This window comes from Gobio gobio (assembly GCF_949357685.1).
Source record: "Gobio gobio genome assembly, chromosome: 5".
Classification (NCBI taxonomy): Eukaryota; Metazoa; Chordata; class Actinopteri; order Cypriniformes; family Gobionidae; genus Gobio; species Gobio gobio.
In genome coordinates this window covers 6,391,106-6,418,434 of record NC_137101.1, presented here as the reverse complement: position 1 = coordinate 6,418,434, position 27,329 = coordinate 6,391,106, and the positions used below count along the sequence as shown (strand labels likewise).

Sequence of the window (27,329 nt, the reverse complement as noted above, 5' to 3'; positions counted from 1 at the left end):
AGGTGGTAATCAGGGGCATTCTCACTTGATTGTGACAGCTATTCTGAGAAGGCCTGAAGCCTGCGGTCTTTTGATTCATATTTAATAGCCTATATGTTCAAAATAGCATATGATCGCTGTTGATAAGGAGCTTAATATGATGGCTATCCACTAATAGACTACTCCCACCATTAAAGACTATTGTTTATATAGGCAAAAAAAATATTTGTTCAAACTTATTGTATTTTTTAAGTTCTTAATTACTGTTATTTTTGATGAAAAGTACCTAATTTACTTTTTAATTGGTGGAAACAAGCTTCAGTTCATTTTATCATCGGCGTCTTGATTAGAGGAACAGACGGGACACAAACAGCATATTTAGCTGAAATCTGTTCTGCTTCGGGTTTCTCTCAGTATCTCAGGGAAGAAAGAATCTGCCAGATATTTAGTCCTGAATTTCCCATGTTTCGTTCTGTAATACTGTAATAACCGCCTTAAAAAGTAAGAAACACAGAGAAATAAAATGTTAATTTTTCCTGTTATATAGTGTTTTAGGACTGCGTTTTAAACACTGAATAAACTGAGAATTATTGAGAGTTTCTACACTGGATCTCAAGGTAATATAAAGAAATGTTTTTGAATATTATCCAGTAAGCTTCATACTGATTTGCATATATTACTCAGTCAGTTTTTGTTCTGACTGAAAGGGGAAGTGGTGAAATCTCTAATAGCAGTAAAAGACCTCTATCCAGAGTAAAAGTGTCACAGTCGAGGCTCTCTCTCTCGTCTCTGGTGAGTCTTTTACACACAACACTAAAACTTCTGTCGTTTTGAGATTTTCAGTGTTTTGAGGTTATAAACTTGTTCAAGATGAAACTTTAATCTTTCTAAAAAATAATGTAAGATATTTCAATGATTTGATTTAGTAGCCTGTATTTTTCTCATTACATTTTTTTTAGCCCACTCATGAAAAATAGTTTTTGGACTTTAGAAATAACGAGTTTACACCGACAGCTAAAGATTCGTACACAAGTTAAAAAGGGAAAACGTTTATACACTCTTAAAAATAAAGATTCTAAATGGGTGTTTTTTCCACAGCGATTTCATAGAAGAACAAATTGTCAGTGAACATTTCTTAAAAGAGCCATTAATTCTTAATATAAAAATAATTTTAATAATCTAAAGAATTTTTCATCTAAAGAGTCCATGGATGTTAAAGATCCTTCATGGATCATCAATGCCAATAAAGAGGCTTTATTTTAAGAGTGTGTATGATTGTGTTTGTGTTTTCTGTTGTAAGGTGGAGTGAATGAACATGATGGAAATATCGCTGACGTTCCTCCTCACTGGATGTCTGATACAAGGTCTCATTCTTATAGATTATATTCTGAAAGCATTTTCATGTGACCTCTGTAAGATTAAAGAGCAATAAGCCCTGCATTTATTCTGCATGTAAACTCTGTGTGATCAGTTCCTCTTGTCTGTGTGTGTTTTAGGAGTTTTTTGTGTTTTTAATATCAATCTGCCGGTGACAGTAGAAGCTCTACAAGGATCCTGTGTTTTCATACCCTGCACATTTGATATTGATCAAGGATATGAATATTATCTCACTGATAGTGCAAAGAGAATATGGTTTAATGACGGAGACCCTTACACTCCAGTGTTTAACTCCAGTAGCCCCAACACTGGACCGTTAAGAGGAGAAATATTCGGCACTCCTAGAGAGAAAAACTGCACCACACGCTTTGATAATGTCAGTCAGAGTCATAATGGGTCATATTTCTTCAGAATTGAAACCAGCGGTCCATTGAAATATAACTACATAAGACCTGCCTTTTCCCAAGTTGAAATTGCTGTCAGAGGTGAGTGTCATATTGTTCATGTTCTTCTATCTTAAAGGTGCTCTAAGCGTTGTGACGCGTTTTTTAGGCCACATCAAACAGTGCTCCAGCCAATAGCAGACAAGAATGATTTGGAGGTGGAAATCATTCTTGTTTGTTGTGCTTCATGGAGCAGCCTGCACCAGTTTGTTTTTGTTGCAGTTTGTGGAGCTTAGGCGGACAACAGAGACCGCGTTTTTTGTACAGTGTGTTCAGGGGACAGGCAGCTAGCGGATAGCGAGGAGATGTTTGCTGTATGTGACAAAAAATGTTTTGGCCTAAAAAACGCTTGACATCGCTTAGAGCACCTTTAATGTAAGTGTGGCGTGACCATTTGTTATTATTCCTCTGCTGAATTAATTTTCTGTAACGTGATTGTGTGAAGCTTCCGGTGTCATTCACTTCTAGTTATTTAACTGTACAAAACAGTTTGTTAAGCTGCTTTATAATGCAAACTGATCATTTTCGTATTTTAATTTATTATCGTAATCATAAACACACTGATGTGTAAGTAGTTTTACCGTTTACTGCACTTTTTATTCTTCTAGTTATTGATCAATAGACCTTTTGTAGCTCCGCCCCTTTCAGCACTGCACTCGTGCTCTGTCCTCTGGTTTGTATTTCCACAGCATGAAAGATCTTATGGATTTAAGAATGCACGCTTATATTAAAATCTTCCTAGTATACTGGGATTTAAAATGACATTCGCTTCAAACATTACAATGCTCATGATAACTTTCATTAACTCTACAATAAGTAAATCCACTTCACCAGCTAATTATTATTTGACAGCGCTGCCATAGAAATATACAGAGCTGCCACAAAAACAGAAGTTCAAACTAGGGTTTGCACAGACTGACTTTAATGCTCTACGATGACGCTTTAAGCTTGATGTCGACTAGTCTGTGGCCTATAGAGGGCGCAACAGGATAAGCATTTCCTGACACACACGCTCCATTTCCAACAGTTAAAATGACAAATGCACACTCAGAGAGCTCTCCACAAGACATGTTTGATTATGCCATCTGGATGCTCAAAATTGATCAGGAGAATGCATGTTTTAAACAGCTTATTGTACAGGCAAGGTAATCACGTTCTGAACTAATGCAGTGCTGCATTGTAACACACAATAATCATAATCATATGATAATCATAATCATGTGATAATCATCACAAATACGTATCTCTTGCTCCATTTCTGTAAATCCATTTAATGAATGAATGACTCTCTCTACACGTTGCTCTGGTCTTCGTCAACAGCCGCTTGCACCACCTGCTGGTGAGGTCGACTAACAGCAGATGGAGATTATGCTCGGTAATCTACTGCTATTCCTGCCGTTCCCGGATGTGAACTGTTGAAATTTCTGTCGAATTTGAAACACTGAATTTGAGGAAGCAAATTTGTAAAGCGAAATAAAATGGACCGACAATTGCCTGTTGAATATTATAGGTTGTATTTTAAAACAATGAATATTTTGGAAGTGAAATCTGAGAGATGAATATGGATTATTGAATTATTAATAATGAAAATGTGCGTGAAATGTTATGAATTTAAATATTCACATCGTAAATATACAATCATGTTGAATTTCAGCCCATTAAAATGCAAGCACGGTTAATGCAATGCATATTTTTTCAAGTAGTGCCATTCAACAAGCTTTTTTCCCCCCAAAACATTTGCCATTATTTTCCTTCCATACCATAGCTGTGCACAAGAAAACCTGCGTTCGTGTCTCACCTCAAGGTTCAGGCTTATTTGTTAATTAATTACATCATCAGCAACTAGTCGACTCGACTTTCATCACACAAATGTTTGACTGGACAAATAAATCTACTACTGTTCAATATATGATGATCCATATGATCCTGTAATGTTTGACTGTCTCTGTATGTGTTGTAGATTCTCCACCCAAACCCACAGTGAGTCTGTTGAAGGATCAGCAGGAAGTGAAGAAGGTGACGGAGGTGATGGAGGGAAGCTCTGTGAATCTGCGCTGCTCGACTAAGATCTTCTGTCCCTTTAGTCCAGCTGTTCTCACATGGAGATCGTCTCCTGAACACCTCCTCAGCGAGAATGTCACACAACAGCAGCGTCAGGAGCAAACTGAGCTCATCTCTGATCTGATCTTCACTGTAACTCACCGTCATCATTTAGCCAATTTCACCTGCACTGCAACACACCAGCAGTTTCAGCGGCAGATCACAAAAAAGTCCCGTACGCTACGTGTTCAGTGTAAGACAGGGATTATTTCAATCAATGCTGTCTGATCATCTAGAATTAGTGCTGTGAATCATAACATAACTGAATGTTTTTCTCCTCCATTAGATGCTCCTAGAAACACATCTGCACATGTCAGTCCATCTGGTTTTGTTCTGGAGGGCGGTTCAGTGACTCTGAGCTGCAGCAGTGATGCAAACCCACCGGTGCTCAACTTCACCTGGTACAGAGACACTGAAGATCCCCTGAAACCAGAGCAGACCGGACAGAACCTGACCATCAACAACACCGACCCGACACACAGCGGACGATACGTCTGTACAGCTCAGAACGAACACGGCGCTCAGAACGCATCAGTGCTGCTGGACGTCCAGTGTGAGTATCAGGAGTCTGTTCTCATTTACTCATAATCATTAGTACATCAGACTGGAGATTTTACACTTTATACATATACACACGTACAGTGGCGTATTAGTATAGTATTTTTGAAGGGGCAAGCGGGGAAGTCAGTAGAGCGGTTTCATGTGGAAAAAACAACCCCCAATTAAAAATAACTATTATTGTTTATAATAAAACTTTACTTAAGCTTTCACTGTAATAATTACAACAATGTCATCATATTCAGTTATACTTTTAAATTTTCGAGAACATTAACGCATTTACTGTCGCTATTCCAGAATAGGCTATACAAGTCCTGCAGTCTTCCACATATTTTGTAGCTCATAGAAAGAAGTGAATTTAAAGCATCTAAGCACCGCCACTGAAGGTGAACTGCACCTTATCTCAGCGTTTGACAGCGTATTTTGTGAACCAGAGGCTGTTTTTTGAAGTCCTTCAAAGCTAAACTCCATTAACTAGCACATGATGAGTTTGGTTGATCAATAAAAGTAATTTTAACAGAGGGCTCAATATTTATATTTAGTAAAATTTTGGATGGATTCCCCCAACCACCTGCACACGAAAACTGGATAGTTCTGCACAAATCACCTAGACTGTGAGACGTATTCTAGCAAAACTAAGAAATTCACCAAAAGACAACAACTTTAGGGCTCTGTTCATTTGTACCTACAGTAAGAATAGAGTAAACTTTATGGTCACCTACACAATATGTAGAATATCGGATATCGATGAAACGTTGTCAAATTAATTTTAATAGACATTTTAATAGACTTCCATAGACATCAGTGTATATTTAACAAACTATAAATGTTTCTTGCTAGTACTTATCTGTATTTAAATGTCAGAAACATAAAATGAAAAGATGTGTGCGTCTCTGACTAAGCGCCAAAGCACGAATGCACATTTGAATTTAGCAGTTGATCATGTGATGCACTAAGCATTATTTATAATCACACTGGTGTGACTGTGAGCTTCAAAGAGGAACTCATCAAATGTAAAGAAAAACAAATATTGCCTAAAAATTTGCCAAAAAAATCTGAGGGGGCACGTGCCCTTTGCACATGATTTGAATGGGCATGCACACATATACACACATATAATATAAGTATATAAAATATTGCATATAATTTATTTTCTAAATACGTAATATTATAAAATCTTCACTTAAATATTTAAAAGTAAAGTTATAGTGAAGGTTTTATATTACACTTAGTAGCATTATCAACCGTTACTATAAATTATTTTCATTTAAATGGTTAGTTCACCCAAAAATGAAAATTAGCCCATGTTTTACTCACCCTCAAGTCATCCTAGGTGTGTATGACATTCTTCTTTCAGACGAATACAATCTGAGTTATATTAAAAATGTTCTGGCTAATCCAAGCATTATAATAGCAGTAATAGTTTCTCTGTTTTTGAAGTCCATAAAAATGCATCTGTCCATCAAATAACGTGCTCCACGCAGCTCAAGGGGGTTAATAAAGGCCTTCTGAAGTGAATCGATGCGTTTGTGTAAGAAAAATATCCATATTTAAAACTTAAAGTAAAGTTCCAGCCGACCACCTTCCGTGGAAAAGTGTTGAAAGTGCCTTCTCACAATTCAAGATGCGTACGTGACGTCTGACGAGCGTACCTGGTAACGTAAGCCTTTGATCAGCAGAGGCACTTTCAACACTTTTTCCATAAATTGAACAGGGAAGACGGTCGGCCGAGACTTTACTTTATAAAGTTTTAAATATGGTTATTTTTCTTACACAAACGCATCGATTCACTTCAGAAGGCCTTTATTAACACCCCAGAGCCGCATGGAGCACGTTATTCGACGGACAGCTGCATTTTTTATGACTTCAAAAACAGAGCAACTATTATTGCTATTATAATGCTTGGATTAGCCAGAACATTTTTAATATAACTCAGATTGTGTTCATATACACCTAGGATGACTTGAGGGTGAGTAAATCATGGGCTAATTTTTATTTTTGGGTGAACTATCCCTTTAAACAGCTTTGATTTTTCATCCTTTACTAGGCTTGTAAATGCACAGAGGACAACAGGAACTACATGCAAATATAATCAACATGACTTTGCTCATTTATAATTTGTAGTCGTTTAAACTGCAGACAACAGAGCCTTTTTACATGGATGAGAAAATGTGTACTATTTAAAAAGCATTTGTATTACTTATTAATTCACATACTTACATTAGTGTTATTTCATAGCAGTTAATTCATGACTTTACTTTTTAAAAAATTGGCCTAAATTCTTTTCTCCTCCATTAGATGCTCCTAAAAACACATCTGCGCATGTCAGTCCATCTGGTTTTGTTGTGGAGGGCGGTTCAGTGACTCTGAGCTGCAGCAGTGTTGCAAACCCACCGGTGCTCAACTTCACCTGGTACAGAGACACTGAAGATCCCCTGAAACCAGTGCAGACCGGACAGAACCTGACCATCAACAACACCGACCCGACACACAGCGGACGATACGTCTGTAGAGCTCAGAACGAATACGGCGCTCAGAACACATCAGTGCTGCTGGACGTCCAGTGTGAGTATCAGGAGTCTGTTCTCATTTACTCATAATGAAAATATGTTTTAATATCTTATATAAAGTGTGCATACTGGCAATCATAAACAATAGTGTGTGACAGACTGACGTACAGTAGGCTGCAGTTCGGTTGCTTGCTAGAAACGCTGTGAAAAATGTGTGTGACACTGTGGTGCTTTTGCATGGGTGTTTTCTTCATTTACAGAAAATGTATATGGAAAGACCACAGAAGATTTGGTTCCCCTTTTTTAAAAGCTCACGTTATAGAGCAACATGTCCAAGTTAGGCTAGTGTTTTGAAATGCAAGGTTTCAATATGAAACCTTTGTGAACTGCACTGAAATAGCAAGAAGCTGCCAACAGCCCTTTTTATAATTCTAAAGCAATTCTTGGGCACATAAGAGTCAGTCGAGTGAAAAAACTCAAAGCAGAGCATGCATATTGCTTACATGTATTATAAGTGTTGTATTATAACTTGAATTAAAGGGATAGTTGGTTCACACAAAAGTAAGTCATCCCTGTATGATTTACTTTCTTACTTTCTTTCTTTGAGTTTTTCTATGTTTTCATCCATAAAATGGAAGTCAATGGGGTCCAATGTTATTTGGTTCCCAACGTTCTTCAAAGTCCTAGTCCAAGTCAAAGCTGAGGTCCTGAAACACTGCGTCCGCCCTACGTAAGCGCGAAGGGCGCGTACTGGACAGAACAGTGCCAAGGCTGGGTCTGCCTCCTCCAACGGCAGCGCTTGCAGGTTCACCACCTGGTCCCTGAAGGGAGTGGTAGGAACCTTGGGCACGTATCCAGGCCGGGGTCTCAGGATCACGTGAGAATCGGCCGGCCCGAATTCCAAGCACGCTTCGTCAACGGAAAATGCCTGCAGGTCCCCTACCCTCTTGATGGAAGCCAAAGCAACCAGGAGCGCTGTCTTCATTGACAGAATTTTAAGCTAGACTGATTGCAAAGGCTCAAAGGGAGCTCTCTGCAGGGCTGATAAGACCACTGTGAGGTCCCAAGAGGGCATCTGAGGAGGGCGAGGAGGATTTAGCCAACCGTTTTAGAATCCACAAGGTCATGATGGGCCGAAATAGCGGCCACATAAACCTTCAGGGTGGAGGGAGACAGCCTTCACTCCAACCCTTCTTGGAGGAAGGAGAGCACGGACCCGATCGGGCATTTCCTGGGGTCTTCTCGGCAAGAAGAGCACCAGGTGACGAAGAGGTTCCACTTCAACGCATAGGCCTGTCTCGTAGACGAGGCCCTAGCGGAAGTGATGGTAGCCACCACCTGAGGAGGTGAAAAAGACCTGCCGCGTCCCGTCCAGGACCCACACGTGTAGGTTCCACAGGTCGGGACGCGGGTGCCATAGGGTGCCCCGTCTCTGAGTCAGAAGATCCTGTCTCAGAGGAATAGGCCAGGGAGGGGCTGTCGCAAGGAGTACCAGTTCCGAGAACCAGGTCCGGCCGGGCCAATATGGGGCGACCATGAGGACCTGCTCCTTGTCCTCCCTGATCTTGCACAGGACCTGTGCGAGAAGGCTCACTGGGGCCCGCGGCCAGCTGTGCGCTAGTGCATCCGTGCCGAGGGTCCCCTCGGTCAGGGAATAATACCAGCGGCAATGGGAAGAGTCGTGGGAGGCAAACAGATCTAACTGCGCGTCCCCGAACTGTTCCCAAATCAGCTGAACTGACTGGGGATGGAGACGCCATTCCCCCGGCAGCGTCTGAACACATGACAGCTCGTCGGCTGCACGGTTCAGTTCTCCTGGGATGTGAACAGCACAAAGCGACCTCAGATGCTTCTGACTTCATAGAATGAGATGGCGGGCGAGTTGCGACATCCGGCAGGAGCGTAGACCACCTTGTCGGTTGATGTACGCTACTGTCGCCGTGTTGTCTGTACAGACCAGTACGTGCTTGTCCTTCAGCAGGGCTCGGAAGCGGTGCAGGGCAAGACGCAAGGCCAGCAACTCGAGGCAATTGACATGCCATGTGCGCTGGGGTCTTCTCCAGGAGCCCGCGGCAGCATGTCCATTGCACATGGCACCCCAGCCCGTGGCAGAGGCATCTGTTGAGACAACAACATGCCTGGAAACTCGATCTAAGGGAATACCTGCCCGTAGAAAGCTGAGGTTCGACCACGGGGTGAAGGTCTGACGGCAGGCGCGAGTGACTGGGACCCGCAGCGTGCCCTGTTGCCATGCCCTCGATCGCGGAGCCAGTGCTGAAGCGGTCTCATATGAAGCAAGCCGAGCGGCGTGACCGCCGCTGCGGATGCCATATGCCCCAGGAGCCTCTGAAAGTACTTCAGTGGAACCGCACTCCTGCCCTCGAATTGACGAAGGCAAGTCGGCAGGGACTGTGCATGCTCGCTCGTGAGCTGAGCATGCATGGCGACCGAGTCGATTTCTATACCGAGAAAAGAGATCCTCTGCACTGGACAGAGTTTGCTCTTCTACCAGTTGACCCGAAGGCCCAGACGGGCGAGGTGCCGGAGCACCATGTCCCTGTGTTCGCACACCTGATCCCGAGAGTGACCTAGTATCAGCCAGTCATCAAGATAGTTCAGGATGCGAACCCCGTGTTGCCTGAGTGGCACAAGGGCTGCCTTGATGACCTTCGTAAAGATGCGAGGAGACAGGGCTAACCCGAATGGGAGAACCGTGTACTGAAATGCCCGCCCCTCGAAGGCAAACCGTAGGAACGGTCTGTGTCGAGGAAGGATGGAGACATGAAAGTCCGTGTCCTTCAGGTCGATCGCTGCAAACCAATCCATCGGCCGCACGCATTCGAAAATGCGTTTGGCTGTGAGCATCTTGAACGGAAGCCTGTGAAGGGTTCAGTTCAAGATGAGCAGGTCCAGGATTGGTCGTAACCCACCAGTTTTTTTGGGTATGATGAAGAAGGGGCTGTAGAACCCCGACTCCATCTCGGCTGGAGGACGATCTCGACCGCACCCTTCGCCAGTAGGGTGTCAATCTCCGCACGCATGACAGGGGCGTTGCCACCCACCATGGTAAAGCGGACTCCCCGGAAGCGGGGAGGAGACCGCACAAACTGAATCGCATAGCCGAACCTGATGGTGCGAGTGAGCCAGCTGGACAGATTGGGAAGCGATAGCCACGCGTCCAAAAACTGAACCAGCGGGGTCATGCTAACCACAGGCGTACCCCCGATGGGGCAGCGGGGCGGAATGACCGGCCCAGACGAGGGAGGTGTGGGAGCGTCCCGAGGTGTGTCGAATTCCGCGCCCTGGCGGACGAGACCTGGGGAGGACGAGCGTCCCGCTGTGGTCTCGTCCGCCTGGGGGCTGGCGACAGAGAGGGGCTGAGAGCGACGAGGCTCGTGGGCGTTGCGCACTGCCAGCCGCGCCCTCTTGGGACTCGGAGGTGTGTTCGGTTCTTCCTTGGGAAAACAAAAGATTCTCCCCCGGCCCTCCACCGGGGGAAGGAGTGGTCCTGCTACCATCTCCTGAGGAAGAACCGGCACCACCTCCGAGCTGCCTGTGTCAGGACCGCCGCTTTGACCGCCGTAAAGCGGGCTGCGGTGCTGAGACAGACGGGGCCGCCATCCTGCGACATCCTCCGCGCTCCAGCCCGGGTGAAGGCTGCTGCTGGGGCTGGGCGGGAGGGGCGGGGGTCGCTGGAGGGTGGCCTCGGCGGGGAACGGGCTGAGGCACCTGAGCCGGCGGCTGGGTGGAGGCAGCAGCAGACCGCCGGGGCAGGATAAGTTCAATAGCCTCAGTCTGCTCCTGAGTGGCTGAGAATTGTTGGGCGAAATTCTCAACCGCCCCCCGAATAGCCCAGCCTGGGATTTGGGGGAATTGAGGAACTGGGTCCGCTCAGCTTCCCGCACATCGACCAAACTGAGCCATAGATGGCGCTCCTGGACCACCGAAGTGGACATAACCTGACCCAGAGCACGCGCAGTCACCTTCGTCGCTCGTAGAGCGAGGTCGGTGGCCGCACACAGATCTCACATTAAAGCAGAGTCAGTACCGCCCACGTGCATGTCACGGAGAACCTTGGCCTGGTAGACCTGCAGTATCGCCATGGCATGCAAGGCAGATGCGGCTTGGCCCGCGGCTCTGTAGGTTTCCGCCACCAAAGTAGATGTAAACCCACAGGCCTTGGACGGGTGCTTAGGGTGACCACACCCCGTCGAAGCGCTCTGCGGACACAGTTGCGTCGCAACAGACCGTTCAACAAGGGGCACCCCAGTGTACCCTTCCACCGCGCCACCATCGAGGGCAGTAAAGGCGGAGGTCGATGACAAGCGATCACGAAAAGTCAAGGGAGACTCCCACGATTTCGTCACTTCCTCATGCACCTCCGGGAAGAATGGTATCGGAGGCTGGCGGGCGCCATCGGCGTGGGCCGCCTCCAGATACCAATCGTCCAGCCTTGAGCGCTCAGGACATTCAGCTGCCCGGAAGAGCATGGCCGTCAGCTCCGGATCGGACTCGGGCAATGCTGACGCTCCCGGAGGAGGCAACACAGCCGAATCATCATCTTGGGAGGTATCCAGCCCGCCCTGTGATGCGGCGATCAACATTGCATCATCCGCCAGCGCGCCGAATGACACACTGGGCCCAGGACGGGAAACACCAGCGCCATTGTCCGACAGCACCACGGGTAACAGTGTGCTAGAAGGGGGTGTGGCCCGAGGAATATTCATCGGGTTGTTCCACACCAACACCCTCAAGTTACCCTGACCACCAGCCAAAGTGGTCCCACACGGGGTGGGAGCAGATTGGGGTGTGGTAGAGGGGACCCTCTCTCCTTTACGGAGATCATTGAACTCAACCGCAACACTGAGATGGTCATGTCCCCCGCAGTGAGAACATGAGTCATCCACGAATGCACACTTAGCATGCACGGGGCACAAGCATGTGACCGCACCCAGAAACGTTGCAAGGGCGAGCCATCTTGTAAAAAAACGTGCCACTTGTGCTCTTTTTGTGAGGAATTTTGCTGCGCAGAGATGCTGAAGCGCCCAGGGAGAAACGCACGCTGTGCTAATCACTGCACAGATCAGACAGGAATACGAGTCTCGCTGGAACGCGCCGTCACACCAACACTCTGGGGAGCTGCTCATCTTGAAAGAGGTAAACACGCTCAGGCTGTAATATCGGCTCTGAAGCAGAAACATAATACGAGATTGCTATGCGACGCCCTTTATACTCACGTGGGTAGACGGGCTTGCATTATGCAAATTCCGCAGACCCATGGCATTTTCATGCCATTGGCTCGTTTTGTTAGAGCTCAAAAGGCGATTGGCTTCTAGGCGAAACCCCCATTCGTCAGTCACTGACGTTACTCGGAGTGACTGAACGAAAGGGAACCCAAAGTCCCAAACACAAAACTAAAAACTCAAAGCTCAAAGTCTCAAACTCAAAGTCTCAAACCCAAAACTCAAAGTCTCACACCCAAAACTCAAAACTAAAAAGTATCAAACCCAAAACTCAAAGCTCAAAGTCTCAAACCCAAAACTCAAAGCTCAAAGTCTCAAACTCAAAGTCTCAAACCCACAACTCAAAGCTCAAAGTCTCAAAGCTCAAAGTCTCAAACCCAAAACTCAAAGTCTCAAACCCAAAACTCAAAGCTCAAACTCAAAGTCTCAAACCCAAAACTCAAAGTCTTAAACCCAAAGAGATATTCTTTGTAAAAGTTAAGGCTCAGCCACACCTTCCTAAAACACTTCGTTCAAACACACCCGCACAAATCTACGTAAGTACGTGGGGGCAGAGTTTCATATCATCGCCCAAATGTATACGCAAAGAAAGAAGGCAAAGCTTTTATTCTCGCTGTAGTATTGTTGCTGCCATGTCGTGGAGACATTGTGTTTTTCGTCACGAAAGCCAAACTACTTTATTTGGCTATCCAAAAGAGGGGACAATTAGAAAAAAGTGGCTAAGCTTTAATTACAACACTGTTCCAGAACAGCACAGCCCAAATTTTTCGGAGGACTGTTTCTAGCACCTGGGAGAGCACAGACCGTTTCTACGTCTTTGTCGTTTCTACGATAACAAATGCAAACTTACCAATCTGATATTTTCTGGTCCAGTCGCACTGGCAACGTTGATCGATGAGCTTGGTCATCTGCATCATCCGGATCAGATTCGGGCTCGAATTGATAAGGTAGGAACGACATTATCATCTGTCAATATTGCTTTGCTTTGGGAGCTGATGATCCAAATATGGTAAGAAGCGTGACATTTCCGTCAGACGCTTAAGGTATTCGGGCCAATCAGAACAATGCTTTTCAGAACGATGAGCTTTGTAAAAATCAACGTGTTTCAGAAAGGAGGGGCATAGGGGAGCAACAATAATGTACAGTATGTGTAAAATAATGACTTTTTGAACCTAAAACCGCGTAAACACATTGCATTAATTCAAATACACAAAATAATGTAATTTTTAGAACCATCATATGCCCCCTTTATTTTTAAAGGTCCCCTGGCATGAAATTTTCATTTTATGAGGTTTTTCAACATTAATATGAGTTCCCCTAGCCTGAATATTGTCCCCAAGTGGATAGAAATGTTGATCGGTGTAAAACCGAGTTGTGGCTGTCTTTCTCTGCCTTTGAGAAAATGACAGGCCAGACTAGCCAATCCTGAAGTCTCCTGGTTTGACGTCCAAGCAGGCACGGTTTCCTCCCTTTCCTCCGCCCAGAGAATCTGGCACGCCCATGCAAACGCTCGTCGAGAGATCATTGCATCATTGCTTGTGAATGAGTGAACGCTGGCAGTTTCTCAGTGTTTGGATGTACAAATGAAAACAGAAGTCTTTTTTCAGTTCCTTCTGATCTGTGATCAGTGATTTCTGATGTGTAGCTAATTATTTATTATTCGTGCACACAATGCGGCTTCTCTCTCTCCAGACAGAACGGTGTTTTCGTGTTTTATATCTTGTGAGTCAGTGTTTTTGTACGTCCTCGTCGCGTCTATCGGTTCTAAAATGTGCATACAGTCATGAGTTTCTGCTCAACATCTTTAGAGATAAACCTCACACACGCCGAAGCTCGGCCTTCAACATCCCCGACCCACAGTACTGCATCTGGCCCACAGCGGAGGCACCAAACGCGGCGTGAGATTAAGCAGAAGGGGGGTAAGCTTGAGCATATCCGGGCTAGCCAGCCTAGCCCCACAATAAACTGGATTACATCCGATTACTGCTGTTGTGTCTTTGTTTGCGCTGTGTACTCAACGCGCGTCACTGACGCTTTTATTTTATTTTAAAAATAATGCTATTATCAACACTTACTTTTAACTCGTTCATCTCGACAGCTGTAATGGTACTTTGCATGTGTTACAAAGTTGGTAGAATAATGATGAAGAGACGGACTCGGTGTGACTGTTTATTCAGAACTCTCAGATACAAACACAATAAACTCGCGCTGACTGACAGCGCTCTCATAACTCAGTAGTTACTATAAATAACTTTGTTAGCAATCGCTGAGCTCAGTCTCTGATACATTAGTGCAGGGGCGTAAATCACGGGGGGGACGGGGGGGACAGGACCCCCCCAATCTGAGGGCTGTCCCCCCCCTAAAAACCATGCTGAGTATTGTAAATAATATAATGATATATACTTAAAATAAATGTGTAAGTAGTCAAACAATACAAAAGCAAACGGGACAAAAAATGCGTTTAAGTTTAGAAACATTTTGAGTCCCCCCTCCCCCTTGCCCCACAGTGGTTTGATCCACCGCGCACCTCAACTAACGTTACCCATTGAACGTAAAAAAAACTACCACCACAAGTTTGGGGAGAGAACAAAGCTCTTCAGACAGCAGTTGTGAAACTCCAGTAAGCTGTCAATACTATTTTATTCACTTTAAACATCAGATGAAGTGACTCTTTTCTCTTTAATACAGATTAGGCAAAACACTGTTAGCGTCACTTCCCCACTGCGGCACCGCCCCGGGCCACCGTTGTTTTCATTTTTATAGTAATAAAATAATTTTGTTTAGTTAGAGAACAGACACAACAATTAAAAACTGAACGTGTCTGCTCAATACAGCACGAGCCGAACGAGAGTCAGATTTCATTCATCTTTAGAGCAAACAGCTGACAGACAAGATGATCGCGGAAGTTTTGGTTTCAAAGCGAAATGTAAAAGTGCCTATTTAAGGGAGTGTGTCATTGTACTGTTTTCTTGCTGTGTTTTTCATTAAGAATAATAGGCTAATGAACCCATAATTCAAGCAACCCACCCTCGAATTGGCGCTAATTCTAAATCTAAAGTATATGCGCGCGGCGCTCTGTCAGATCTGTGTTGGGTTTTGCTCAATATGATAATAAGTGGCAGATCAGAGGGCTTGCTGCAGTTGAATATCTAAAGATCTGAATATCATAGTATAAAATACTATGTGGAGGATGCAAGATAATTTTAAATAATATGACTGTGTGGTGAACCTACTCATATTTAAACAACTATTGCTTTGTGTTGTTGGTCAGATAAAATGACAGAGAAAAGAAAAACGGACATTAGATAATTATTCAGTGCACCAAAACGCCAAATAAGCACAATTTTTTTTTTTTTTTTTTTTTTTGTGGTACACATATCCTTACAAGTACGATTTTGGCTATATTATTTGTGTCCCCTTCAAAAATTGCTCTTGAGAAATTTCATGTTTATCGTCCCCCCCTACTGTTAGATAAAATTTACGCCCCTGCATTAGTGATGTCCGGTTCGCGAACGATCTTTCTTTTGAATCGGTTCTTTTTAGTGAACCGAATCAGTTCACCAAATCGGACTGAATCGTTCTAAACGGTTCGCGTCTCCAGTCAGCGCTGATCCATAATTTACTAAAGTTACTAACTTTCTGACATGAGTGACAGTCCCTCCGACTAGAAATAGACTAATAACCTAAAGTATATGCTGTAACTAAAACAGTTCAGACATGCTGAGAACTGATGTGAAGTGAACTCAGGTCCATCCGTCTCCCTGGCAGACTCGTGCCTGCTCGTGCCTCGATAAACCACGCCCCCTCCGCTCATATAAAATGCAAAGATGTCAGCCAATCACAACAGTGGGTGTTTTTACTGAAGTCTCACAGCAGACACGCCTCTTGAAGCAGGGCATTCAGCCACAGGGCAAACAGCAGTATAGAAAAAATGCCTTTTATTTCTAAATTATGACATTTTATGATGTAAAAGTCATACTAACAATATAAGTACAGCTCAGGAAACATTATAAAATAATAGAAAAATGCCATGCCATGGGACCTTTAATATAATTAAATATTTTATATAGACTGCAGCAATAAACATTTAGTCTAGTAAATTACATGTTGTTTTGTTTAGATCAGAATCGAGATCTCGATTTTAAACGGGGGAAAAAATCATGATTCTCAATTTATCGTGCATCTCTAGCGTGTCCAGCGACACAACAGAGTTGAGATATGTTTAACTTTATGAAAATGAAGAGTGACAGCCAAACGACCTTATTCAGAGCAGCGCCATGACAGGTATGAAAGCGAGGCTGTGAGGGATAGACTTAGGCCCAATCCCAATTCTATTTTATACCCCTTCGCCTTCCCCTACCCCTACACCTACCCATTCCCCTTGCCCCTTGAAACAGAGTGGCAAGACGTAGTGGTGAAAATATTCCCCTAAGAAATGGGACACCACTACTATACCATTACACGTCATCATACCCCGTTTCTTTTATTAGTGTCCTGTAACATTTAACCAGTATGAACAGCAATGAAGTGCGTAGGCTATATCTAAAAGAAATCAGGCGCGAGCACGTTTAACAAATGACTCACACCCAACATAGTTTTGCGCTGTATTTGTACCTAATAAAACAGCGCTTGTTTTTAGTTCGAAAACGTATTTGAGTTTCCTAAGATGATACAGAATGATACAGAACATACAAGACTGGTGAAGCCGCTTTTCCATCGGGCCAAACTGTTCTCTTTGTTTGTTAACCGTTCCATTCCGTGCCGATCCGAGCCGGCCGGTACGGATGTGTTTTTTTTTGCAATGCAATATAAATTAGTCAGTCGGTGCCTTGGTAACGCAAGACCTTCGTTATGAAGGATGACCAGATATATTTTTAACTATCATTAATTTGTGTTCAGATTACTCAAATATTGTGTTTAGCAAGCTATGGAGAAAGTGGCAGCCAGGCGACACACAAGTGATTGATCGAGTGGCAACATACACACATTCTAGTAGCACGGTAGTTAGTGTATGGAGGGAAACTCCTCATACCCCTTCGAAAATGTTTCGTTTGAAGGGCTATCTGGCCCTTCCCCTTACCCCTACCACACCAGACAAAAGAGAATTGAGACACCCCTACCCCTTCACGTGAACGTGCAAAATGAAGGGGTAGGGTAAAAGGAAGGGCTAAGGGGTAGAAATGGGATTAGGCCTTACCGTTTTCAATGGCATTTGCTGTAAAAAGCTGTATTATGCTTAGATCAATTTTCCACAGCTCACAAGTTTGTCTACTGAAATTTCTTGGAAATATATTTTTGCAGTGTTAATTCAGCAGAAAAATCCCAAAACAAAAAATCTATTTGATAAAAATCGAACATGGCGCTGCTGTGAAGGTCTATAGGAGTGAAGTCAGTGGAGCTCAAGTGATACATGACTACATTTTGCAGTGGATTGTCTGCGACGAGATGAAGTTAATTTCAGCGGTCAGCAACTTCCCTAAAATTTAGGATGTGTGTACATATGGTGGTCCTCGCCGCACTGATTCTGAGCCAGAATGGTTTCATGAACAGAACGAATGTCCACAGATAAATGGCCACGATGGCAAAGAGCACTTGCTATTTCATGTTTATCTTTACTAGTAAGCTTTTTATGTACTGATTCCATTTATGTCCAAGTCCAAATTGTCTGAAAACAGATTTGGTGTCTACAACATGGAATAACAGCCGTGAATGTCATCCACAAATGGTTCATAGGTGACCTCAACGCCAGTGACAAAGCCTCTAGTAGAGTGAATGCAGCTTTAAAGAGACTTTCAGCACAATAATGGCTTTTTCACCAGGATTGTGTGTTGTAACAGGAACTAACAGCAACCACTACTTCAAAATCATGGCTTGTTTCTCTTTTCTTCTTCAGCACAATATAAGCTTTCAGTTATGGGGGTTTTCTTCTGTTATTGCCATGATCTCATTCCACAATAGGGCTTTTCACACTGAGCTTATCATAATTTTAAACACATAATTTTAATCTTTTAACTCCAGGTCAAGGATTGTTTCACACTTGTAATTTAGAAGCGCCGTTAGCAGCACTTTTTACCCGGGATTATGAAACCCTGCCCTGGACTCTGCTTTTGGCAGAAGTGTGCGCACTGCGGTTGTGCATTGTGAAATTATGTGTGTTAGTATGTTACGGCTCGATGCTTAGCAACCAACAGCCAATCACATGGCTCAAATTTACATTAGTGCTGTCAACATTAACATGTTAACGAATGCGATTAATTTAAAGTCCTTAACATGCTAAAATAATTTAACGCAATTAACGCAAATAAATTGCGGGAGTACGTGAAGCAGCATCATTAATGTAATTTTTGTCACGCAGTTAGATGATGTTAGAAGTCTGGAGTTTATCACAATCACACGGAGCATCTACTGCACCGTAACCCTGGGAGGAGGAAATGCTTGTTTGTGATCAGGCCGTTAAACTGGGAAAGTTTTCAGTGATCCCGTAATCGAATCCAAACAGTCCAAAACAACGCTAATGTAAAGAAGGCCAGGCTGATTACATCAGACATATCAGAGAGAATAGAGACTCATGTCGCGTATTCATACCAGTTGTGCTTTGCTTTAAAACACAAGTTCTGTCGTATTCTGCGATTGTTTCTGAAGAGCGCAATTTTGTTGAAGTACCGGAGTCGTATAGTAAGCGAGTTCACAAACAACAAACTGTGTGTGTGTCAAAAGTATCGACCGCGATACCAATTCGGCACTGAAATATTTTAAATGTGACGCTTTGAGCGCTGTTGAGCTGGAATTGTAAACACCTCTTACTGGCCATTGTGCTCATCGGGTGTGTCTTTGATTGGCTACAATGATCAACGCACGCGAGCATTTGAAAGCACACGGAAGTGTTTGAAAGTGTTTTGAAAATGGGAGCGTCTGAAAGCCCAAGCAGGCGTCGACCAGCGGACCGGTAGGCTGATCGGCACCTGTATTTAACGCTCCCGTGTGTATCTGTGTAAGTGCTCTGTGAAAAGCATCATTGATGTATATTTACAACATGTTTTTGAAGCATTGGTCATTGTAGCCAATCACACAATGGCCAGAGGTGTTTACGATTCCGCCAAACAACACTGAAAGCTTTCAGCGCTCTGGTATCGCGGTCAGTACTTTTGACAACACTACGCTGCATTCATGTACAGACACATTTCAGTACATTTGCGTTGTTTCCACACACACTCAGGAAGGATAATGTTTGATTTGTCATGTGTACGTTGTTGTGTTTCGTAAGGAAGGTTTATGCCGTCAAAGCGGTTGATTTAGGAGTTTTTGGGCAGTTTTTTCCTGTTCGGTATCACAGCTTGACTCGTCTAAAATGAAAACAATCTCGTTGTTGTTGCTCTGTACACACACTATGCACTGTGAATTCTGTAACCTTTTTTTATGTAATGTTTTTTTTTCATGGGTGCTTAGGTGTGTTAAATGTATTATATAATATAATTATATGGACAACAAAAAAAGCAAAATTTCTGGCTCTCACAGACCTGTAACTTCTTCTTTAAGAGGCTCCTCTGGCCTCCACTCATTACCTGTATTAATGGCACCTGTTTGAACTCGTTATCAGTATAAAAGACACCTGTCCACAGCCTCAAAACCGTCAGACTCCAAACTCCACTATGGCCAAGACCAAAGAGCTGTCAAAGGACACCAGAAAACAAAATTGTAGAGTTGCATCCAAAGAACACCATACCTACTGTGAAGCATGGGGGTGGAAACATCATGCTTTGGGGCTGTTTTTCTGCAAAGGGACCAGGACAACTGATCATTGTATAGGAAAGAATGAATGGGGCCATGTATCATGAGATTTTGAGTAACAACCTCCTTCCATCAGTAAGGGCATTGAAGATGAAACATGGCTGGGTCTTTCAGCATGACAATGATCCCAAACACACCGCCCGGGCAACGAAGGTGTGGCTTCGTAAAAAGCATTTCAAGGTCCTGGAGTGGCCTAGCCAGTCTCCAGGTCTCAACCCCATAGAAAATCTTTGGAGGGAGTTGAAAATCCGTGTTGCCCAGCGACAGCCCCAAAACATTGATGTTCTAGAGGAGATGTGCATGGAGGAATGGGCCAAACTACCAGCAGCAGTGTGTAAAAACCTTGTGGAGACTTACAGAAAACGTTTGACCTCTGTCATTGCCAACAAAGGGTATATAACAAAGTATTGAGATTAACTTTTGTTATTGACCAAATACTTATTTTCCACCATAATTTGCAAATAAATTCTTTAAAAATCAGACAATGTGATTTTCTGGATTTTTTTTTTCTCATTCTGTCTTTCATAGTTGAAGTGTATCTATGATGAAAATCACAGGCCTCTTTCATCTTTTTAAGTGGGAGAACTTGCACAATTGGTGGCTGAATAAATACTTTTTTGCCCCACTGTATTTCAAGTGTGAAAAGCCCTAGTGAGATGTTTTTCTTAAATGCTAGAAAAAAACCTACAGGTCCTCAAGCTGTTTTATTTTGCTCAGATCCTACACAGAAACTACAGTTTATGATCATTTTCTCTCTTTCAGTTGCGCCCAAAATCTCCAGCTCTTGTAACCAAAGCATCTGTGTCTGTGAGGCTCATGGGAATCCCGCGCCTAAACTAGAGTGGCGTCTATCTGGAAATGTTCTTGCTAACTCTACAAACACGTCCATCTTGAATGAAATTTTAGGCACAAGCTTGAAGAGCATCCTGACCATCCATCAGCCCCTCACAGACATGACCCTTCTGCAGTGTTTCAGTGCAAACACTTACGGCACCGCCATGCATCAGTTTCCTCCCTATCCTGATGCATCGACGCAAGAGACAAAGACAGAGACAAGTGAGATTCACCTCTCTGACACGCTTCAAATCTTAAAAGTATACACTCTTGCTAAATGGTGCTTATATAATCATTTAGGGATCATTTTATGGATTTAGTTTTCATTCATTAGTTTTAATTCAATTGTATTAATTAAACATCTCGTAAACATACTTATTCAGTAAAACTGTTTACCCTTTTGGCATAAAGTGTTCTTTAAAATTAAGAACCCTAGAGTTCTATATAGAATCCCATTGAACCTTTTTCCTAAGAGTGTATTTTTAAAAACTGTACTTGCAGTTTAAGTTCACAAGAGTTCACTTTTATGAAAATTGCACTTTGTAATGATGCCAAATTAAAAGTTTACATTTTAAATCATTGTTTTAATACATTTTGTTAACACAAATGTCACAATTCTATTCGATTTCGATTCACAAGCTTGCAATTCGATTCGATTTCCGCTTCTCTAGATCTTACGCCGCAACGCCAAAACGGTATTTATATTTTTGAATTTCGTTATAAAGTGGACGTAATTTGAAATCTGAGACTTAGTTTCATATCAATAGTAACAAAGATTATTGCGATTTATTGGATGGGAGGCGAGCAACAATGTCCCGTTCATTCATCAACTGAAAACAGAATGACTAATCGATTCTTTGGATTTAAGAATCAATAGCGGTTCGTAAAAATGAGAATCAATTAAAATCGAGAAATCAATATTTTTTACCCAGCCCTATTGACTACCATACTAAAAGCATCTAGTTTTAATTGTAGTGTAATATTCAATATTACATTTAAAGTTAATATATTTTAAATGTACTACATTGCAACTTCATTACAAATGTGTAAGTATAAACATATTTAAATATGCATGACCTACAATTTCCGATTACACTATTTTAAGGTGTCCGTGTTACAGTTAAGTATGGAGTAATAATAATTAACTACATGTACTTAGGATTAGGGTGTGGTTTAGGGTTGGCTGCATGTAATTATGCATACTTTATAGTGTTACTATAGTGACAAGGAAAGTGTAAAATAAAGTTACCCAATTTTTTTTTTTATTTAGTTTACATGCATGCTTATCATATTCGGGAGTACACTTTAACCATATTTCAAAGACAATAGAAGTAATTATAAAATTACATATAAATATCTACTTTAGTCCTATACTTCAAAAAAGAATTAGTTTGGCTAATTGATTATTAATATAAATTTAACCTGTAATTATGAGAAACATGCAATTAACATTACAAGTATTTTATTAGTTTTTTTTAAGTATTCTGAAGTGTACTTCTTTTTCACAAGGGAATCCCTTCTCCTAGACTGCAATGAGATCAAATGGAAACTTTTTTTTCCAGAGAAATGCTCATATTTGCGAAGACACTAAAGTCTGTAATCAAATATCCGAGATCTCATTATGAACTCAAATCAAATGCACGATTATAACTCTGTACTGTAGGGCAACTGTTGACTCATTTGGGTCTGTTTTTATTCTTCCTGAGAAACATTAGAGACACTTAAATGTCAGTGAGATCTCCATTAAGAGTCCTGAGCTATAAAAGACCAACCTCTGAGTAATAAAACACTGCTTTCCAGGTTTCCACTATCCGTCTGTGCTGCTCGGAGCTGCTGTCGGCGCGTCGGCGATGATGATCTTGTGCATTATGTTGATCTGCTACGAACGGTGGGTACATCTGACCAATGCGATTTGAGGAAAGACAAGAAAACATGATTATCACAAAACTGGTCCAATATCTTTCAAAGAAAATATCTCCCTTTGCTTTGAACTTTGCAGATATTGTTTATGCTCAAACAGGAACATTACACACTAACTAAAGTTTAAAAACTGAAATCATAATCAACCACCCCTTTAAGAATGTTCAGATATTTTTACTGGAAAACAAGACGAAAATACAGAAGAACATCACAGTGTGAAGCCAAATAAACAGATCACGCATTGATTTGATGAGACTTTGTGATGAGGATTTGTGATTCTGATTGACATATTATATGAGAATCCGTTTTTTGATGGCCTAAAATATTTTTCAGAAGGAATCCCAAACCTTCAGGAACCAGACAAGACGACACATCTGGACTCATTCTGGCTCAAACAGTGAGTTAAACATGCTCAGACTATTCATTCAAAAGGGCATTTAGCACTGATTCTGTTGTGTTTCTGCTCCATCAGGCCATTGCCTCCGATGGTGACAGCGAGTTTGTTCACGGCAATGAAGACATGCTGTCAGCCGTTACACCGAGATCACCAGAATCTCTTCTTTATTCCTCCATCGACTTCACGAATGCAGAGCCGGCGTCAGGAGAGATCAGGGGCGTCTCCTCACTGACCGATGAATACGCTGAGGTCCGTCATCGTTCTGCATCTGTGACAGACCACAATAAAGACCAAAGTCCAGAAGATGACTGCACCAATGAATACGATGATGTCCGTCATCGTTCTGCATCTGCGACGGACCCCAATCAAGACCAAAGCCCACGAGATAAAGAAAAGATCACTGATGTGTCATCAGAAGACACGATTTATGAAAACATGACCCGTCGCTTGGTTGTTTAAAGACAGAAAAGGAATAGTTGCGCTGCGTCCGAAATCGCAGACTTCCCTGCTTTACAGTAGGCTACGCCACTAGAGCATTATGTCTGAAATACATAGTATTCAAATCCGACGCATCCGATGAACACTTTACTATCCCGCAACAGGAGAGGAGTTGTAAATGGCAGAGAATTGACGCAACTAATGCTGTAGGTCACATGATCGTGACAGTAGGTCACATGATTGTACCTACTCAGAGACTGCAGATGTTGTTGAACAGTAAAGGCCTGTTCACACCACGGAGGACTATAAAGTTTTTTTTTTCCCAGCTGATTAACGATAAAAACATTGGTAGCCAATCAGAATCCATCCTGCTGTAAAGAGCTCGAGCATTTAAAACGGTAGACAAAACTGCAGAGCGCAGAATGATATCGCTCGTTGGTGTGGACGATACTATTGTTATCGTTTCTTGGTGTGAACAGTGCCCGGTTGCATAAAGCACCTTAAGTGTAATTTTCCCTTAAACCTAAGGGTGTTGCAGAAAAAAGTGAAACGTCTTCTTTAAGTGAAACGTCACAAACACTTAGAATTCCCCTTAAATGCTGTTTGTTTCACTTTAGTAATCCCTTAAAAAGCGTTAAGTGTTGCATAAAACCCCTTAACGGTCATTTCACTAAGTATAACTTCGTAACCTTCGGAAATCGTAACCTTAAGAGTAACGCGGACAAAATAAGACGCCATGGCTGAATTTATGGAACCAGCTGAAGATCATTATGTGCCAAGAAGAAATTTTAGGGATAGGAAGAACCCTTTGGACCATCTTAGCGATGAAAAATTGTTGCAAGAATACCGATTTGACCGTCACACATCGCAACCACTGTGACACTGAACACTTGCAGTCATACGTACATTTCTGAATGAGATGAAGAAAAACTCACATAATTAAAGAGGTCGTTTGACGTTATAACAAGTCATTAATGTCTTTTAACTTATATGTTTCATATAATAGAACCGAAGCTATAGATTGTGAATTTAAACATGTCTCGTTTACCAGCGGCAAAAGTCAGGAGGACTAGCCGAGGTAAGGCTGTTCCAGGCGGGTTACATGAGCGCAAGCTCCCGGTGATCGCCGGGATCTCACAACATTTTTAAATAGGCGCTATCTTTACAAATAAACCACAGATTTGAGCTTTAAACAACTACATTCTCGACTGAACAACTCTTAAACGTACATGTCGTGACACAATAACAGTAGTATTTTTCAATTTCACGGCCGCACACAACCACTATGAAAAGCGCAAAAGGCCGCATCAATTTCGCTTCAAACGCTTGCTTTTACACATGTCCATCTCGCTTTTGGCGCGCTAATGCATTCTAAGTTCAAGCATCAAACTAGACGCGAATTTGATACTCTATTCAGAAGTGAGACTGTAAGTTTTGAATACTTACATCTTCGAAATATGAATTTTGTCTTTGTTTTGGCGCACACTAGCTTATAGATAACAGTACGGCTAACATATTCATAGTAAAAGCCCAAAAAAAAATTACATTTTGATTTCATGGCGACTTTAAGACTGAACCAAATCTTAATGCACAAGTCAAACACCACATAGGGATTTTTAGAGCGATTTAAAGGATCTTTCAAAACAAATTGCAATTCTGTTATTCTAAACCTGGAAGACTTTCTTTCTTCTGTTGAACATAAAAGAAGATGTTTTGAAAAATGTCCCAGTGTTACTAAATTTGTTAGTAAATGTTGAAATTAACATGAACTAATATTAACAAAGTATTGTTAATCGTTCGTTCATGTTTACTAACCCGGTAAAGCCATACACAGACTGTAAAAAATTATGGACGTAGTGTCCGTGACGTCACCAATAGGATTCAGAAGAGCAGTTTTGAAGTGTAAAGTAGGGTCGAGCTGGCCGTCGCCATCTTGGCAGCGCGTCACTCCCGGATAATATAAAATGGGAAGAGAGGCGGGACGTGGGTGGAGCTGAGGTGACTAACTGTGCGTTCACACCGCCGCCGGCGAGAGCGTCAAAGTGGCCGGAAGTCATTCATTTTCAATGGCAGCACGGCACGTCTTGAACGATTTGGGCATCGAGGAGAGTTGAAATCACCTCAACTTTATGGTAATGAGCTATGAACCGGTTCGACGGCAACCAATGGGAATGTAGAAGTGCTACGCTTGAGAGGATTCCAGAGAACGCATTGCTATAAACTTTGGTTCCGACCACATTAGTTCCCAAGCAAAAAATGGAGGAGAGGTTGATCATTGCTGTGCCGGGTTTGATAAGAAGATGCGCAACATTATTTATAGGCAACATTTTCGCTCTAGAACGCTTGTTTTCAAGTGGGAATACAATTAATTTGCTCAAAACAACACTGATTTGACCACTTGCACATGCTGTAAGTTGGGCATTTTAACATGAGGCTCAATGAGATTCTGCTCCTTCTGGAGCATGTAATTGCAGTTTAAGTCACTTCCGTATTGGCTTCAAGAGAGACCGCGGGAGGTTGCCGCTTGTGTAAAGCATTATCAAATTAGATCTCAAGTTTGTGGTCTTTGGTCAGAGATCTCACCACGGGTGTCGCAACCATTGTATGTGGGTGGGACAAGACCCACCTAGCCTGACGTCCTCATACTCAGATTCTAGTCAGAATAAGAGTCTGTTCCTGCTCCATTGGGCTGTGATTATGAGGCGTGTTTCAACCGAACCAGGAAAGAAAATGCCTCTGCACTCAATTGGATAGACCTACAACCAATCAGAGCGACGGAACGACGCTTGGTTGTCAACAGAACTCAACTGCACGCACGCTGGAAGAATTAGAGGAAGAAGATGAGTGTAAACGATCTTTACCGGTGTTGTAAAAAAGAATTTAAGGATACACGGGGTACTTACCAAAATGATCATCATTTTTGAGAGAAATAGTAAAGGTGAATGCATATACGAACAAGTTCTCCGTTTAGGATTAGAACAAATTCAACCTAAGTGCTCTTTGGTGATGTCCATCATGGTATAAAGCTCGCCCTGACAATTTGATTGGTCCGAACAGCTCTGATCGAGCATAGTTGCTCCACAACGGATCAAGTCCAGACCGAACTTCTCAACCTCAAATTTTGTGGGTGGGGCTAAGTTCGGCTGGCATCCAGGCTAAGACCCACCCACTTTTTAAGACCAACGATATTGGATCCACTCACTTTTACCATCTATAATTCTGTTGACCTCCCCCTAACCAATAAACACTTTATTATTAAACGCATGTTAGATGCTTTATTTCCACTTTTCGAATGTTTTATTAATTTTTATTGAAAATAAATGCCTTTCCGATCTGATATGTGATGGGAAAAGGGAGTAGAGCGAGTTCGGCAAAAGGCGGATTCGAACCTCGGGTCTTACCCCTACACTACAGTCAATATAAATGACTTGGTGACTTTTGTAATTTTGTCTGGCCCAACCAGACGTTTAAAACGATGCAGACTTTTGGCACTTCATGTAAACTGCATCTACTCCAGTAAAAATTTCGGGGGGACCAACCCACATTTTTTTTTGCTTGGATCTCACAGAAAATATAGGAGTCAGAAGTGTGAAAATAACATGAGTTTGAACAAGCATTTCTTTTCTTACCAGATCAGCAGTGGGAAACGTTCTTGACCTCAGAGTGTTGTTTGTTGCACATTATTTGTGATTGTGAACACACTCAGCTTTTTCTTGTGTCACTTTCAGACAGAAACTCCCTT

The 27,329-nt window shown here is 42.6% G+C and overlaps 1 protein-coding gene across 1 annotated transcript; it reads left to right on the top strand.

Moving 5' to 3' along the window:
* Positions 1–729: 729 nt before the first annotated feature.
* Positions 730–26,843, top strand: LOC307126682 (myelin-associated glycoprotein-like). Its single transcript, XM_079817325.1, has 10 exons — positions 730–771; positions 1,280–1,343; positions 1,476–1,841; positions 3,760–4,092; positions 4,186–4,452; positions 6,756–7,022; positions 20,761–21,054; positions 22,633–22,720; positions 23,086–23,149; positions 23,225–26,843. The coding sequence occupies exons 2-10, from the start codon at positions 1,289–1,291 to the stop codon at positions 23,606–23,608; spliced, it is 2,118 nt and encodes a 705-aa protein (XP_079673451.1). The 5' UTR covers positions 730–771; positions 1,280–1,288; the 3' UTR covers positions 23,609–26,843.
* Positions 26,844–27,329: the final 486 nt, after the last annotated feature.